We start from the raw sequence: 16333 nt of genomic DNA, 5'->3' as shown, positions 1-16333 counted from the left end.
GCCTTCTGTGACATCTGCTGAAGGTGCTGGAGTCTGCCAAGGATGCTGAGTCCTGAGTGCTGGAAGCTGCCACCTGTAGCTAGGTGTGTGCTGCTGCTCTGGGAAATCTATTAATGAAGTTTGGTGATTGTGCTCAATTTTTTTTAGGATTTGAAATGGCCAGTTTGGCCCTCTGGCTATCTGTTAGTTCATCCCTGCCTGAACTGGTCCTATAGCTGCCTGATCTTGGAAATATAATTAATTAAATTGAAACAACTAACATGTATGGAGCAAAGAAGTGCCCTAATTTTCATAGATACTGGGAAAAGACTTGCAAGTATGAAGGTGTTTGGAGGTTTTGCATTAATAATTGAGTTCCAAAATTAGGTTCTAATACTCTTCTGGCTGAAAGCTGCCCCTCGCTCCGAAGAGTCCTTCTAGATCGGGCCTCAAATTGAAAAACACCCGATCTAGATGATGCTGCTTCGTATGTTTTTGTGGGATAATGGAGAGTCGGAGAGATGGTGAGATGGAGAGTCTGAGCCCGGCCCGGCTCCTCTGCCACACCGCAGGCCAGGCCCACTGCGGCTGAGCTGCCCTGTGACAGCGGGAGGGAAAAACAGGGGAAAACCGACTCATTTGTGACCTTCTGACCATTTACTTTGAAGACCTCTCCAGTCTGTAGCTTGCTAAAATACCCAGGAACAGCTTCTTTTCCCCGAATCCTTTGGTTTCTGGGATGCAGATCAGGCCGTGGAGATGTGGATGTGGATGTCAGCGAGGATGAGCCAGTGGGCCCCGAGCACAGCGCTGGACGTGCCGGCTGTCTAACGCGGGTGCCCAGAGGCGATGGCGATGGCCTCGTGCCTGCTCTGGCTCCCGCTCGTGCTCGGTGTCCCTGTGCGTGCCGCCCCACGCGTGTCCATCGCCCCGATGGCACCGCCCCGCCGCCCTTTGTCTGCCCGCGGGGCTTGGCGGAGCGGGCTGGCCGCGAGCGGGCTCGGGGCACTGCTGCTCCCCGTGTGCCGCTGCCGCTCCCCGTGCGCCGCTGCCGCTCCCCGTGCGCCGCTGCCAGGAGCCGGTGCCGCGCTGCCGGAGCGCCCCGATCCGGGGATGCTCTGGGCGGAGCCGTGACGCAACGGGCGGGGCGGGGCGGGGCAGAGCTCGGCGACGGGGCCGAGTGGAGCGGGGCGAGTGGAGCGTAGCGGGGCTGAGGGCTGTCGGCCGGCAGGATGCTGGAAATCCAGCTGGACGATGGCGGCGTGGGGGGGTACCCGGGCGACGATTACTGCTCGGGGTCGGTGATGTCGGAGCGCGTCTCGGGCCTCGCCAACAGCATCTACCGCGAGTTCGAGCGGCTGATCCACTGCTACGACGAGGAGGTGGTGAAGGAGCTGATGCCGCTGGTGGTGACGGTGCTGGAGAACCTGGACTCGGTGCTCACCGACAACCAGGAGCACGAGGTGGAGCTGGAGCTGCTGCGGGAGGACAACGAGCAGCTGCTCACGCAGTACGAGCGGGAGAAGGCGCTGCGCAAACAGGCCGAGGAGGTGAGCGCCGCCGCCCCGCGACCATCTTGGGCCGCCGCCGGGCGGGGGGACCCGGGGCGGGGGAGCGGCAGGGCCGGCGGCTCGGGGGGGCGCGGGGCTGCGGCGGGGCCGCCTCTCGCAGGCCTCGGCTCCGTCCCCCCGATCGCCGCCGCTGGCGGGTCCCTCCTGCCCGGGGGAGGGGGGGGGGCCGGAGCAGCGGCCGCCGGTACCTTCTAGAAGCGGAGCGCGGGGGCGGGCGCATCCCCTGCCGCGGGGGCGCGGGGCTCTCCTCGCACCCCCCGGGCCCCGCGAGCCCGGCCCGGCTCCTCCGCCGCACCGCGGGCCCAGGGCATTGCGGCGGAGCTGCCCTGTGTGACAGCAGGAGGGGGGAAAAAAAAACCCAAATCCGAACCGAAAAAACTGCAGTCCCTCGGATTTGAGGAATTGGGAATTCGCTTTGTGCAATGCCAACGGCATCCGGAGGGGTCGCCGCAATTTGGGGTGTAAAAAAGTAGTTTTTAAAAATGGGTAATTTGTGCAGCCGCCTGGCTTTCTCAATGTCAGCTGTAAGCTGTTTCCTGGAGCGTGGATGTGCTCCCGTGAGAGCCGGGGCAGGGCTGCCCAGCTGCGAGGGTGGTGTGGAAGAGGCTCATGAGAGATCCAACCCCTGTGATGGAGAGGAAGAAGAATCCTCGAATTACAGAGACTCGGATGTAGACAAAACAGAGGGGAGGTGACCTGCACTCTGTCATCTTCTTGCATCTGTGCCTGTTCATGCTGAAATCCAGAGCATCCTTTCAGCCTTAAAGGCTGGGAGGCATAGGGGTTGCTGTTCCTCCTCTTGGAGTGACAGTCTGTGAGCTGGGATAGAGATTGGTGGTGCAAAAAAGTCCATCCTCAACCACATCATCCCCGTTTCACTGCATAGCTTCTTAAAAAGAGGATTTTTTTCTGTCTTTTAGACTAAGAACAGAAGATTTAAGATTCAGTAGTCTTCCTAGTTCTGATTTGATAAGGGATAATTAATAAAATAAAATAAGTGGTAATTAATGAAATAGTTACTGAACTGAAGAACAGCATAAAACACTTGTAAAGCACACTCAGGATTTTCGTAGACATGTTCTTGTTGCTTAATAATCATGTACAGGAATCTTGGTAACTCGATGGGGAGGACACTTGTGGTCCACTACTGATACTGAAAGCAAGAGCCAGGTAGTGAAAAGTTTTAGTCCTGAGTTTTAGTTATGTATTAAGGGACTAATAAATAATCTTTTAAAATTATTTTAAATGCGTGTAGGGGTTGAAAATTGATTCTGGGTACATGAGACTTACCGAATGTTGGGTAGAGACAGCATTTTGCAGCTTCTGAGAAAGAATAATTTTAAAAGTGCACTATTTATGGGGAAAAAAATGGAGTTTGGAACAGTCCAGTTGGAATGATCTTGCCTTTTTGGACCAGGGACGATTTCTATTCTTGAATTATTAGATACAGGATGTGTTTTCTGGAAGCAAATGTAGTGACAGCAGTTACATTCCCTGCAAGGAAACCTGGGAACTGTGGCAGAACACTGTTGGCTGATGATCATGATATTCTGTTATCCTTACACACAGGTCAGTGTAAGTGAGAAAAAAAAGTGTCTGCAAGGAGACTTGTTACCAAAAAAGAATCGACAATGTGCTTTTTATGAGAACAAATGAGTATTCTACCGCTACAAAGTCCCTGTTACAAGGTCATACATGGAATACATGGCGGCTGTTTTCCTCAGCATATAGCAGAGTACGTTATTTATCTGCACCTGTTTCCCACGTGGTGCTTACTCTGCAGTAAATTACACATTATGGGGGTGAAAATCTGTGCATGACAGGGAATTCTGCTGTCCACCACGTAATTGTACGCAACCAAAAACCAGAAAACTGTTTTTCCTCCCAGAATGTGGATTGATGCTGTGAAACAGAGCCATAGTGACCAGGGACTGTCCATCCCACCTCTCCAGAATCATCAGCCTCCTGGGCTGTGCCTCAGGGCTTGGGTGAGATCTTCACTTCTAACTGGGAGGATCCTCCCCTGGGAACAGGATTTGACCTGAGTCTTGATTCCTCTCAGTGTATGAGTGCCAATTACAACAATTAAAGTGACACTGAGAGGTGAAAAACTGCTCTGTTCTCTTGTAATATCCTGTCAAAAGACCCTGAGTTATAATTACTTTGTATTAGTTTATTAGTTTCAAAGTAACTGGAACCACAAGTGGGCATTGTTCTCTGGCATTAAAATGTGTGTTGTGTTGGCTGGTTACCACTGTGCAGAGCCATCACACCTTGCTGTTCATCTTTATGCAGCAGTTGTGCACAAACAAACTGTTATAGGTATGGTTTGTTAAATTAGGCTTGTTTCCAACAACCATAGAATCATAGAAACATGGAATAATTTGAGTTGGAAGGGACCTTAAAGATCATCTAGTTCCAACTTCCCTGCCATGGGCAGGGAAACAACTTTTCACTACATGCCATAAAGGAAAGTTTGCCTTCTCAATACTCCTCTCTTAAGACGATTCTATATATTGTCTTTTGAAACAATCTTTGCCAAAAGCAAATTACTGTTTTATTTTCTAAACACTTGGGCTGTAGAGCATTTTCCTCTTGGCCTAAAATAGGGCAGCAGAAGCACCTGAGCAAGGGGACTGAGAATAGAAGTTCCTTGGCAGGAAGGAACTGAGGCAGTGCTGTCAGTCGCTGTGATAACGGGGCTTAGTACACAACGTTGCTGTTTCCATGGCCTCCAAGCTACTGAAGATGTGGGATTGCACCAGATTTTCAGTGCTTTTGTTTTCTTCCATCTGTTTCATATCCTATGAACATAGGATACATATGTATGAATGTAGTATGATTATTGCTTGCGTGGTGTGGTGTTCTGTGGAATCACAGAATCCCCTAATGTGTGTGTGACCCCCTGAGATCGAGTCCCACACCCCAGCTCAGGCAGGGGCAGCCAGAGCAGGTTGTCCAGCATCTGGTGAGAGTTTGAGCATCTCCACAGATGGAGACTCTGCAGCCTCTCTGAGCCACCTGTCCCAGTGTCTGACCCCATTCAGGAAAAACGTGGATCCTTGTGTTCAGATGGAATTCCATGTGCTTTCCCTCGTGCCCATTGCCTCCTGTGCAGAGCAGTCAGGCCCCCCCCATCCTTGCTCCCTCCCAGCAGGTACTTGAACATCCTGGTCAGACCTCTTGGAGCCTTCTGGAGCAGCCCCAGCTCTCTTGGCCCCTCCTCCAGTCCCATTTACCACCTTAGTGGCCCTGGTGTTTGGGGTGGTGCACACTAACACAGGGCATTTATTTATTTATTTTTGCTGGCTAAGTATTTGGTTTAGCTTGATCTCTTAAGGAAATGAAGGTATTATGATTGCTCTGTTAGGAGCTGCCCCAAAGAACTTAGGAAGCTGGTGGCTGCTTTTAGACATATTTATTAAAAAATGGGGTTACTTACACTTTTTGTGTTGTGGTGGTTTTTTGTTTGGTTAGGTTTGGTTTGGTTTTTGCTTCTGTGAAAATTGGAAGAGAAAGGCCAAGTGAGTGTCCTGCCTGGTGAAGGGACAGGCGGAGCTGGCAGCCTGCAGGTGATGGGTGACAGCAGGACAGTTGGCATGTGAATCTGGGGCAGGTGGGTCCAGCATACACACGCTGTTTCTTGCTTGGGTCTGCTCAGGGGACATGTGGGGGTAGAGCTGGGACAAGGAAAGGGCCAGGGGACATCTGCAGAAATCCCCAGGGCAAACAAGCCTTACTGGGTCCACTCTTAATGGGACATATTTTGATTTATGCAAGCTGCTTTCCTAATGTTCTGGATTCTTCCTCTCTTGAAGACAAGCACCACCACATGCCCTAAATGCATATTTCTGCAGAGGTTGCTCCTCACGTTGGGCACCAATGCCAAGGTGAGCATGCACGTGTGAATTCACATAAAGGCTTTCACGGATGGTTGGGGTACGTTAGTGTGACTTCTTGGAGTCAGGAAAGCCAGGCGGGCCTCTGCCAGGTGGGACGTGCCTTCAGACCTCTTGTTGCATGAAAACTGCTTCTAGGGAAATTTACGTCCCAAGGGAATGGTGGTGGCTGTCCTAAGGAACGAAAAGTACATTAGTAGCAAAGTAAGATCTTGGTTGTTTGATTTGTGACATCAGTTCATGCTCATTAGAATGTTTAAAATGGTACTCATTTAAGATACATACAGGCATGGTGTAGAGGTGCCGATTAGGAGGCCTGGCTCCTCCAGAAAGGCTTTTGTAGCTCGTGTTCTGCACTGTGGCATTCCAGCACCTGGGAGCAATCTCCACTGGAATGTGGTTGGGGAAACCTTTGTCTCAGTAGCCATGGCCGTTGTTCCCATACCCTGACTCTCCTGCTGGTCGGTGGAGGTCATTCGCTCTAACTCGTTGCTCAAGCAGGGTCACCCAGAGTGTTTGAGTATGTCCAAGGTGGTGGGAAACTCCCACCACCTCCCAATACCTCCCTGAGCAACCCGTGCCAGTGCTCGTAGGGAAAAGCGGATTTCTGATGTTGAGAGGGAGCCTCCCGTGTTCCAGTTTGTGCCCCTTGCTTCTCGTCCTGTCGCTGGGCACCACTAGAAAGGGCCTGGCTGCATCCTCTCTGCATCTTCCCTTATCCTGCCCCTTCATTATCCTTGTGGCCCTTCCCTGGGTTCTCTCCAGTCTGTCCCTGTCTCTGTTGTACTGGGGAGCCCAGCACTGGACACAGCACTCTGGGGTGTCCTCACCAGTGCTGAATAGAGGGGAAGGATCTCCCCTTGACCTGCTGGCAAAATAGCCTAGGACACCACTCGCCTCAGGGGCACAGCACTGGCTCACGTTCAACCTGGTGTCCACCATTGCCCCCATTTTTCTGCCAGGTTGGGTGACCCCAGCATGTGACTGTGCTCCTCAGGTGTGGGATGTGACCTGTGAAAGCCCTTTGCTGGCACTGCCACTCTAGAACTCTTATTTGAGAGATACCTGGGTGTCATCCTTTCCTACTTCCAAGAAAAGCAGCATCCCCATCTCCTGCTGGCATGTAGCCGTGGCCATCGCTCCTCCTTACAGCTTGCTGTTTGCATTGTTATTGACGTGATAAGCACGTTCGCTTACCAGTAATTTATTTTCATATAATTATAAGTCTCCAGTGTTTTGTTCGAAGATCAGTGGCAGCATTTTGGGAAGAGATGGTCCTTTGTGAGAGGCACTGTGGCTTCCACAGGTACCTGAAGAGCTCTCCAACTGGGTAGCAATATGATGAGCTCGCTGGCTCCTGTCTGCATCTCAAACAGTACAAAGGCTTGTGGAAATTTCCCCCTTTGTTACCAGAATGCCTTGAATATTGTCCCTCCTGGTACCCTCATTTCCTTAGGGAGATGGGGAGGAAGGATGACAAAAGTGATGCTGTGGGCTCTGGCCCCTGGTGTTCTCCACTGTAAGTGCTTTTTCCTCTCCTGCCTTGTATCTGCTTTCTGTGTGGAATGACTTGCAGCCTGGGAAGGCACTTTGTTTCTCCGCCCTGAAACCTGACCTCACAAATAGCTGATTAATGGGAGTGTCTGCAGCCTGGTGGTGACCTCATAGCATCCCAGGAGGAGGGCTTTGGGGAGTAGCGGAGACCAGATAAAGAAAGGATTTGCTTTCACCTGGATCCTTTGCACAATAGGCTGGTGAAAATAATGGGCAAGCCTGGAATGCAGGCTCACTGGGTACCGTATCTGTCTCTGTATCCTTCAGATCCTCTTGGTCTATTCCTGGAACCTGCAGGCACTGTCAGATTTCACCCATGAGCAGCAGAGTCTGTGTGCTTATTAGAGGGTTATTCCAATTTACCTTGAGTCCTCTTCTGCAGTTGTCTTAATTTACAAAAGCTGTTGGTCCTGGAGAAACCAATTTCTTCATTTTCACCAGAAATACTGTGATACTTGTAATGATTTTTTTCTGCTGAGCAGGCAAATGTTGACTTACATATTTATGATACTTTCCTCCTTGCCTTTTTCCAAAATACAGTCATTTAGTTGTTCAGAAGTAGAAAGCAACACAAGTGTGAGCATCTGTAGCGATCCCACCATGTCTTCTGGGTGAGACAAATCTGATGTTATGGGCACGTCAACCATCATGTCTCAGTTTTCTCTTGTGCCTTTTGTCAGTGATTTCACTTGAATGTGATTCAGAATTGATCACAGTATTGTAGGTTATAATTAAAACTCAGCAACTGAAGATAATAAAATAAATTCCATATATTTAAAAGTAACAAACAGGAAAAGATGTTTCTGGAGATTCTTGTGTTTCAAATTTGTATATATTTGAGTAGGCAGGTTTAGTTATTTTAGATATAGATTCTAATGTTCTCTTTTCCCTCTGCACTGGTAAAATAAACTCACTAGCCATCCTTACAGCCTCCTCACGATGTCTTCAAGCTGAATTATCTGTCCCCAGGCTGAATTGTCTCACCTTCCGTAAACATAACTAATGTCATCAGACAACTTCTTCAATAGAAGTTACTTAATAAAGAAAATAACTTTGTGTTTCAAGCACTGCTTATGTCATACAAATAAATATGTATTAGACAGGCAGGTTCGTGTAAATTTTACTGTATAAAAGAGATAACTTTCTACCCCATGGTGTGCTTGATTTGTGGAAACCTCCACCTTGTACCCTGTGCAGAATAAACAATGTCTCCTCTCTGAATTAGGCTCTGTGTCTGTGTTTAGAGAGTTCCTAAAATCAGACTTTGGCCTATGATCAGCACATTCCCCGTGTGAAGGATTGGCAATCTTGGGATTCTGAGCATGCCTTTCATTACAAAACCTGTAGCAATAAAACTAAACAGGATTGTAAGCTAAAGATTTACCATCCTATCGTGTGTCTCCTGATGCAGGACTGGGATCGATGTTAATGCAGATAACAGTGATGGAGGTAATTCCTTCCTTCCCTTGAAGGTGGACTGGGAGCATTTGATGGGGAATAAATCAGTGGTGCCTTTTCTATGCTCAGCTGCCTCTGCCAGCAGCAGGAGGGTTGGCTGCCATTCTGGATTGGGTCCTGTCCCACCCCTGACCATACGACACCAGGGCAGGGACCATCTGCAGAGGTTCCAGAGCAGCAGCCGCTCTCTTCCCTTTCCACGTATGATTCCAGTGTTGTGGCAGCCTCCTCCTTTGCCCATGGCTCCCTGTAGGGTGATGCAGCACATAGTTGGCTTGGAGTGGGGTGACAGCGTGGATGGAACCAGGCTGGCAGCAGTGATGCATCCTGAAGGATGCAGAATGTGCTGGGCTATTCCTGGACCTTGGCTCCCGTGGGATCAGCCAGTGCTGGCTTTTAGCTGCAGGAATGAGGTGTGTCCCACTGCCAGTGAGAAGCCAGGCTGGTCTGATGGAGGATACTCAGTGCAAACTGAGAGCTCAAGTACAAACTGTGATGCTTTAGGGTCAGGCAGAGGAAGCCACGCTCTGAGACAGGCAGAAGCAGCTTGTCATTCCCTCATCTTTTTTGATCTTCTCCCCATCACAAGTTTGTGTACAGAATACAGTTTTTTTGGTGAAAACTATACATTTTGTTAGCATATTAGAGATGATGTTATAGGACCAACAGCTGTTGGAAAGCCACTTGCTAAAAACACGTGATTAGTTATTCTAATTTTTTCTAATAAATGGTATGAATTCTACACTGATGAGATGAAATTTTTTAGAGACTCTTCTGTTTACAAGTTATTAAATTTTATTAATTTAAAGGAGACTAACAGAGGAAATTTGTGATTCTGTTTTGCAGTGGAGACTGACCGTATGATACGTATTTCTAAATAATTTCTCTATGAGAAATCAGGCTTTCCACATGTAATGCCCATCAGTCCTTGCCATCTGGTAACCTTACTTTATTCTCACTAATCTTGGAGGGAAAAAATCTGTCCAAACACAGATCCTTTGTACAAATCCTCTTTATGTCACTCAAGCTTATGGCACTTATTAATATTCATAAATATCAATGTGTTCCTAAAAATTACTTTTAAAGTAAAATAGCGAGTGAGCACTATGAGCTGTTACTTTATTTAACAAGCAATTCAGGATAATATTCTGAATGTGAGTTCCTGATGATGATGAGGAGTGATGGCCAGGTTTCCCCTCAGCCGGGTTACCTGCATGAGTCAAGTCGTGATCTCCAAATAAGCTTTGATGAGAAGTTTTTTTTTCTTTGTGCAGTGAAGCAGCTGCTGCATTGTCCCTTTCTGTTCGTGGCTCTGCAGGTGGATTTGTCAGTGATACTGTTGGGATGTGCCAGATATATGAAGGAGAAGTTACCCCCAGGGTTCAGGAAACAGAGTTGTAAGAGAAAAGGCAAGGAGGTCTGGGAAGATTCGACCTTACTGCCATTGCAGATGGATTTAAATCATAGAATTACGGAATGGTTTGGATTGGAAGGGACCTTAAAGCTCGTCTCATTCTACCCTCCTGCCACAGGCAGGGACACCTTCCACTATCCCAGGTTGCTCCAAGCCCTGTCCAACCTGGCCTTGGGCACTTCCAGGGATGGGACAGCCACAGCCTCTCTGGGCAGCCTGTGCCAGGGCCTCACCACTCTCACAGCCTAGAATTTCTTCGTAATATCTAACCTAAACTTGCCCTCCTTCAGCTTAAAGCCATTCCCCCTTGTCCCATCAAGACTGGAAAGGGACTGTGATGACTGAAGTTTCAAGAAAAATGCCCAGACAGTCTTCACCTTTCTGAGAGTGATGTAACTTTCCATCTAGCAGAGGCACCTTGGCACCTCTGTTCTTTCTCTTGCCCACTGAAGAGGATGAAGATGGCCCACATCTCCGTCACTGTTGGTTGTCACTGAGGAGGAGGCATGGGGTGTCCCAGCTGAGAGGAACTGCTCTGTTCTTGTTTTTATCTCCTGTACAGTCCTGGAGCTCCCATGGGGAGTGCTGGCCAGCCTGTGGCTGCTCTACATTGGCTTCAGGTGGTGAGGTGATGTCTGAGCTGCCAGCTGGACCCTCTCCTGCCTTTCTCAGGGGGAACTTGCTTGGTGTTTTCAGGAGACTGTGCTGTGGTACTTGAGCACTTCCATCACCAGTGTGTGTGAGCCTTGTAGGCTCAGCCTGTGCCACGCTGTGCCTGTCACACACACTCAGCTTGTGTCACACTGACTGTGTCCTACCTTCTCTTACTGCTGTGCAAGGACCGGCAGGTGTGTGCAGGCCTGTTACATCCGTCTGCTGCTCCTTCAACAGGGCTGTCAGCTCTAGTCCAGCCTTTCAGAGGCAGAGCATCACTGTGAGATTTCACGTGGATCTCAGGGAGACTGGCAGCTCATCTGTGTGTGTCCAGGGACACCACACTTGGGCCATGACACACACAATGGGGCTTTGTATTTTGTGGTAGAACATGCCGCCTTCTCTTCAAGGAGGTGGTCAGCTTTCCGAAGGGATGCATCGGGTCTGCAGTTCACCTCGCAAGGCTGTTGGGTGGCAAGGTGTCTGGAATGATATCCGTGAAGCTGTGTCTTGCCTAGCAGGACAGATGGCTTTAGTTCAGGATTCAGTGGGAAGCACTGGTCCTTTTGCTCCTGACCTGGATTGTGACATGGTCTCCACGGTCATGGACAGCTGCTGATGTCTACCTTTTCTCCCTAGCTGGAAGGGACCTGCCCAAGGCAGAATGTGGTGCTGAACTGAGTCTGACAAAAACAGTTTCAGGCTCTTATTTTTCTTTCCTGTTCTACCTGGGCCTTGACCCTCCCACCCTCAACCACTTGGTGGCATGAACATAAGTTGCTACTTAGTACCAGAGCAAACCTGCTTGTCCCCCTCAAGAGGGGAAGCATCAGAAGAGGGCTGCCTGCCCTTCCACCTGCTGAGATTTGTGGAAAGGTTTTTCTGTTGAACACGTGCCAGGTTGCTCCCAAAAGATAATTGTACATGGTAATTGTAAGTCCTGATTTAAAATAGGAAAATTTACTGATCTTTTAATGGTTGGATATTTTCAAAGTGTATGGCCCATAGGCTTTTTCCCCTTTTTGGATTTGGGATTCTGTGCTAGAAAAAGGACTGAAAGAGCTCATTGGCAATGCATTTGCGAACAGCATGTGTGGGAGGAGTGTACAATGTGATGTACCACACATTCAGAAGAACTTGGTCATGGAGAAGTACCTTCCCTTCCCCATGGTGGGAAGAGGTTTCATTTCACCATTTAATTTCATTTTACCTCTTTCTTTCACCAATCAGTGATAGCTTTTGAAAAGAACGCAAATATATGTTTTGGTTGAACTAAACCAGAAATCTCTATTTACTAGTGAAACTGGAGAATTTTACTTTGAAGGGGCTTCCCAGCACAGTGTTTCAGCAGCTCCAGGGACATCACAGAATCATTTGGGTTGGAAAAGACCTTCAAGATCCAAGTCCAACCTTTGACCTATCACTACCTTGTCACCTAGACCATGGGATTAAGTGCCTTGTCTAGTCGGTTCCTGAACATCTCCAGGGACGGTGACTCCACCATCTCCATGGGCTACCACGCTGCTCCTGGACAGGAGTTGGGGTTATCCATCAGGTGATGGCTGTTGTCCTCATTCCTTCCTCAGTGACTGTGGCTTCACTGGGGAACTGTTCCCCCATTCTGGGGCCTTGCCCTCCCACCAGCCTGCTTCCCTTCTGTTGAAGTCTCCATGGCTGCTCTGCTGCTCACTTGCACGTGGTGGTTGGCAGATCTCCTGCTCACTTTGTTACAAACTTTTAAATCTGTAAAAAAATGACTTAAACACCTCTCAGGATAGTTTTGTGGTTTAACGCAATTTTTCATCACAGCCACCTTTTGTAGCAGCATTAAATGCAACTGCAGCATCTTTATAAATTCCACTTGTTTGAACCACTGCCCATATTTCACTAGCCCCACCTTTGTGCCCCCACTCTGGTTGCTTCCCTTGCCATCCCTTCAGCTGGGTTGCTTTTGTGGTGGGTAGTCTGAGTTCAGTCAAAATCACCACATAATTTACACCATAATGCCAGATGCAAAAATATGTACAAATATATTTTAGCCCTCACAGATGAAGACAGCTTACACTACCAGCTTGTGTAATTTTGACTTTTTTCCCTTTTACAATGTTTATTCCATTAATATTTGTTTCACTATCTGTTGTTATCAATGCTCTGTCTCTGCTGAACATTTAAAACCAATGCATCGGTGTCTTATCTCCCCGAGTGGAGGCTTGTGCAAAGCTGTGCAGGAGGCAGAAAACTTCAGTAGGGACTTCAATAGTGCAATATCATACGTGAAAAAATATAGAAAATATTTAGGAAGAAATTAAGAACAGAGAGGGCAAAATTTGGACACTGATTGTTAGATGCTCTGCACTTGCTGCATTTGGGGTATGATGATCTCTGTGATTAGGGGGAAAATTAGCATCTATGCTCTTGATATAAGGAAAATTATCTTAAACTAGTACTTACCAGGTAATTTTACTGGGAATGTCTCTGTCCAAGTGCCCAGCTTACATAGTACAGCCTGCTGTGGAAGCAGTGTGTGAAGCAGGAGGTCACGCATGGTGATGATGCAAGGTCATGACGTGATGGGTGTCCGGCATCCACTCAACGTATTAACGCTGAATGGTATAAACTATGTTTATACACACATATTAAGGTGATATTAGTATTAAAAATGTAGGTAGCTAGAGCAGGTATAGCTACACCACTGGGCACTGTCTTGGTTTGAGTTACTTCAGACTTGAGCCCTATGGGCTTCTTACAGCATGGTAATTTTTGCACCAAATCTGTAGGTGATTTGCCTCCAACATTCTCAGGAACAACTACTCTTCCTTAAAAACTCAGGGCAATAGCACTGGAAAGGACTTCCTGAGTCAGCGTGTCCAGTCCCCGGGTATTGCAGGCACTTGAGTTACATAATGTGTTTCATAAATATATCAAGCTTTGGCTTAAAACCATTAGTTGAATCTCCTGCCTCTACTTCTTCCTTCCTCTAAATTGCAGTAGGGTTGTTTGTTGGGTTTTAATTCATGGCCTGGTTTCCCTGGCTTGTTCTTGTACTGGCACTGTCCTTTATGATTAGTGAGTTTTGCCCTATCAAATATTTATTTCTTTGTTGTGTTAATGGGAGCTGGTCCTGTTCTGTCTGGTCTCTGCTTGCTGTGTGTTGGAGCCAAGCTCTGTTCCCTTGCCAAAGAAGGCAGGTTTGCTGGGCTGTGCCACGTGTCCTGCTAGTATGGAGGTGCCCATGTGTCACCTGGCCAGCCTAGTCTTGTTTTAGAGATTCCCTCATCCCCCTTTCCTTGAGTGACCCTTAGCCGTATCTGGTGCTTGGGCTGATCCGCTCTTAGAGGCAGGAGGAATAACAGGTGATTATTTTCCAGGGACATCTTGCCTATGTCTGAGCTATGAATGCTCTCCGTGGGTGTCCCAGTGTCACATGGCCTTTTTCAAAGTGCTAGCAATGAGGTTTATGTGAGGGCTGTCATCTTCCCTAGCACAGTCCAGTGCTGTCGGTATGGCACGGAGTGGCGGAGGCGGCAGCATGTCCATCTCCTCTGTGCCCTCCTCAGCTGCAGTTGCATCTGGCCCAGAGCACGTCACTGTGGGACTGATTAACTGATGGTTCTGTCATCAGCTTCTTCTCCACCCTCCTCCTCACAGCAGAACTGGCTATTCCCATGTGCATGCCCGTGCCCTCAAGTGCTGTTCAGCCCAGCATTACTCTGGTCTCCAGCATCATCCAGTTTTTCCCTACAATAGTTTGTTCTCTTTAGTGACACCTCCCGGTCTAGTGTCATCTGCACGACTTCAGTCACACCTCCTTTCCATCAGGCCATTCTGATGGAAATAGGGTCAAGGCTGTTCTCAAGGCCAACTGCTCCGCTGGCTGCCCCGTCCCTTCTTGGTGCACCCCTTTCCTTCCCTGCATCTGCTGTCCCAGTTAACCTTGTCGTTAGTCCCATTGGGAGATGGCAGCTTCTGGACGGGCAAACATGGTCTGGGGCAGAGCTGGAGCAGGGTCCAGGGTATGGGAGGGTCCCTCTGTCACTCCTGACTGTGCTGGAGGGCCAGGCCAACTTCATGGAGAGTATTGTAAGAGAGAAGTGATCCTTCTTTGGAGAAGGCTCAGATCCTTTGGAACAGGAATATGGGAGATTGTAATCTTTGCATACATTGACAAAAAAGACATTTAGTTCACAGAAGACACTGAAAGTCCCATCTATGACTGTCGAGTATTTAGCAGATAAGAGACGTCATTTTGACTTCCTGAAGTTAGCAGCAGGAACAGAAATCTTTTATCCCCAAGCTTTGCAGATATAAAGGAAATGTTACTTCACTAGAAGGTTGTATGTTTCCGTGGAGATTGGAATGTTTCTTCAGGAGTGCATTTATCTTTGAGGATAGCAAGGATTCCAATACAGGACATAGACCATCTTTCCATCATGAAGCTGTGTACTGTGGTTACATATCATAGGTGTTTTTATATCACAGCTGCCACAGCTGTGATGGCATAATGGCCAAATACACCCAAAATGAGGAACCCCCAAAGAGCAGAACCAGAGGCATTAGAGAACACACAGAGCAGAGCAAGGGACATTGGAGAGCACAGCTGGAATTTGCTGAGATTTATGATAAATGCAGAGTAAGGTTTTGAACAAATATGAAATTTGAGTTGGTGAATCAATTACCTGTGAGTTTTAGTACGTGTGGTCTAGTTGGGGTTTTAAATTGTTGGTTCTTCATGTCACAGCTGCAGTGACCTTCTGTTCAGCTTGTGGCCTCTTTGCCAGTGCAGTGTGGGAGGGTGAGAGTTTGGCCTTTTGAGCTGTGTCCTGTAACACTAATGCGTGAGAGCATCTTCTGTTTGCTGTAACTGAAATCCTTCGGAGATGGAGAAGATACAGTTTGTTACCAGAATTTACACTTACTGATGGTGTGTTTTCTTGTGGCAGCAGAATCAGGGGTTCGCTCTACAGGTGCCATGGCTACGATCTCCTGGAGCAGGGTCTGCTGAAGGCAAGGGCCTTCCAGGAGAAAGGTTGGCATTGCATGGGTCTGTAACCTCGAGGCACTGAGGAGCAAGATGAGTGATGATGAGGTGAAATGCAGGGAGCCTCTTTGTACCTGTATGTGCCACTGTTCTCAGGGAGCCAAAATGTTTCTGAAATTCATGTCATGTTAGGTACAGCAGGATGGAAATGTAGGTATGTTTTTTATTACTGTGGGGGGCTAATGGCCATGTTTTCCTGTTTGTGTGAGGGTCCACTTCAGCTGTTGCGACCAGCGAGGGAGAGCAGCTTTAAATATTTGTAAAGTCAGTGTTTTCCCAAGGGACACACTAAATATGTATGTTCTGCCTCTCTTCTTGATAGAAACTGGGAATGTTTTCATGCAATGGAGTCAAGGTAACATTGGTGTAAGGTAGACAACTCAATTTCTTAATCTTCTACTTCAGCTTTGCTAAATAAATGACTTTATATAAATGCCTATAAAGATAAAAAGCTGAACATACAATCACATAATAGTTTGGGTTGGAAGGGCCCTTAAAGCTCATCTCTTTCCAACACCCCTGCCATGGGCAGGGACACCTTCCACTAGACCAGGTGAATCCAAGCCCCATCCAAGGTGACCTTGGACATTTCCAGGGATGGGGCAGCCACAGTTTCTCTGGGCAACCTGTGCCAGGGCCTCACCACCCTCACAGCCAACAATTCCTTCCTGATATCCATTTAACCCTGCCTTCTGGCAGTGGGAAGCCATTCCCCCTTGTCCTGTCCCTCCAGGCCCTTGTCCAAAGTCCCTCTCCAGCTCTCTTG

The 16333-nt window shown here is 48.1% G+C and overlaps 1 protein-coding gene across 35 annotated transcripts in view; it reads left to right on the top strand.

The window, feature by feature from the left end:
- Nucleotides 1–1133: 1133 nt before the first annotated feature.
- The window catches only part of MAPK8IP3 (mitogen-activated protein kinase 8 interacting protein 3), a 71310-nt gene continuing 56110 nt past the window's right edge, over nucleotides 1134–16333 (top strand). For 26 of the 35 annotated variants that reach the window (XM_032703610.1, XM_032703615.1, XM_032703592.1 and 23 more), the window contains exon 1: nucleotides 1134–1529. In XM_032703610.1, the coding sequence (XP_032559501.1) occupies nucleotides 1212–1529 (318 nt within the window). In that variant the 5' untranslated portion in view covers nucleotides 1134–1211. The remainder of the gene's footprint in view (nucleotides 1530–16333) is intronic. The other 9 variants (XM_032703612.1, XM_032703601.1, XM_032703598.1 and 6 more) reach the window with 1 other exon arrangement.

This window comes from Chiroxiphia lanceolata, chromosome 16 (genome assembly GCF_009829145.1).
Source record: "Chiroxiphia lanceolata isolate bChiLan1 chromosome 16, bChiLan1.pri, whole genome shotgun sequence".
Classification (NCBI taxonomy): domain Eukaryota; kingdom Metazoa; phylum Chordata; class Aves; order Passeriformes; family Pipridae; genus Chiroxiphia; species Chiroxiphia lanceolata.
The sequence above is the reverse complement of the archived record's forward strand: the minus strand, read 5'-3'. Positions and strand labels throughout refer to the sequence as shown.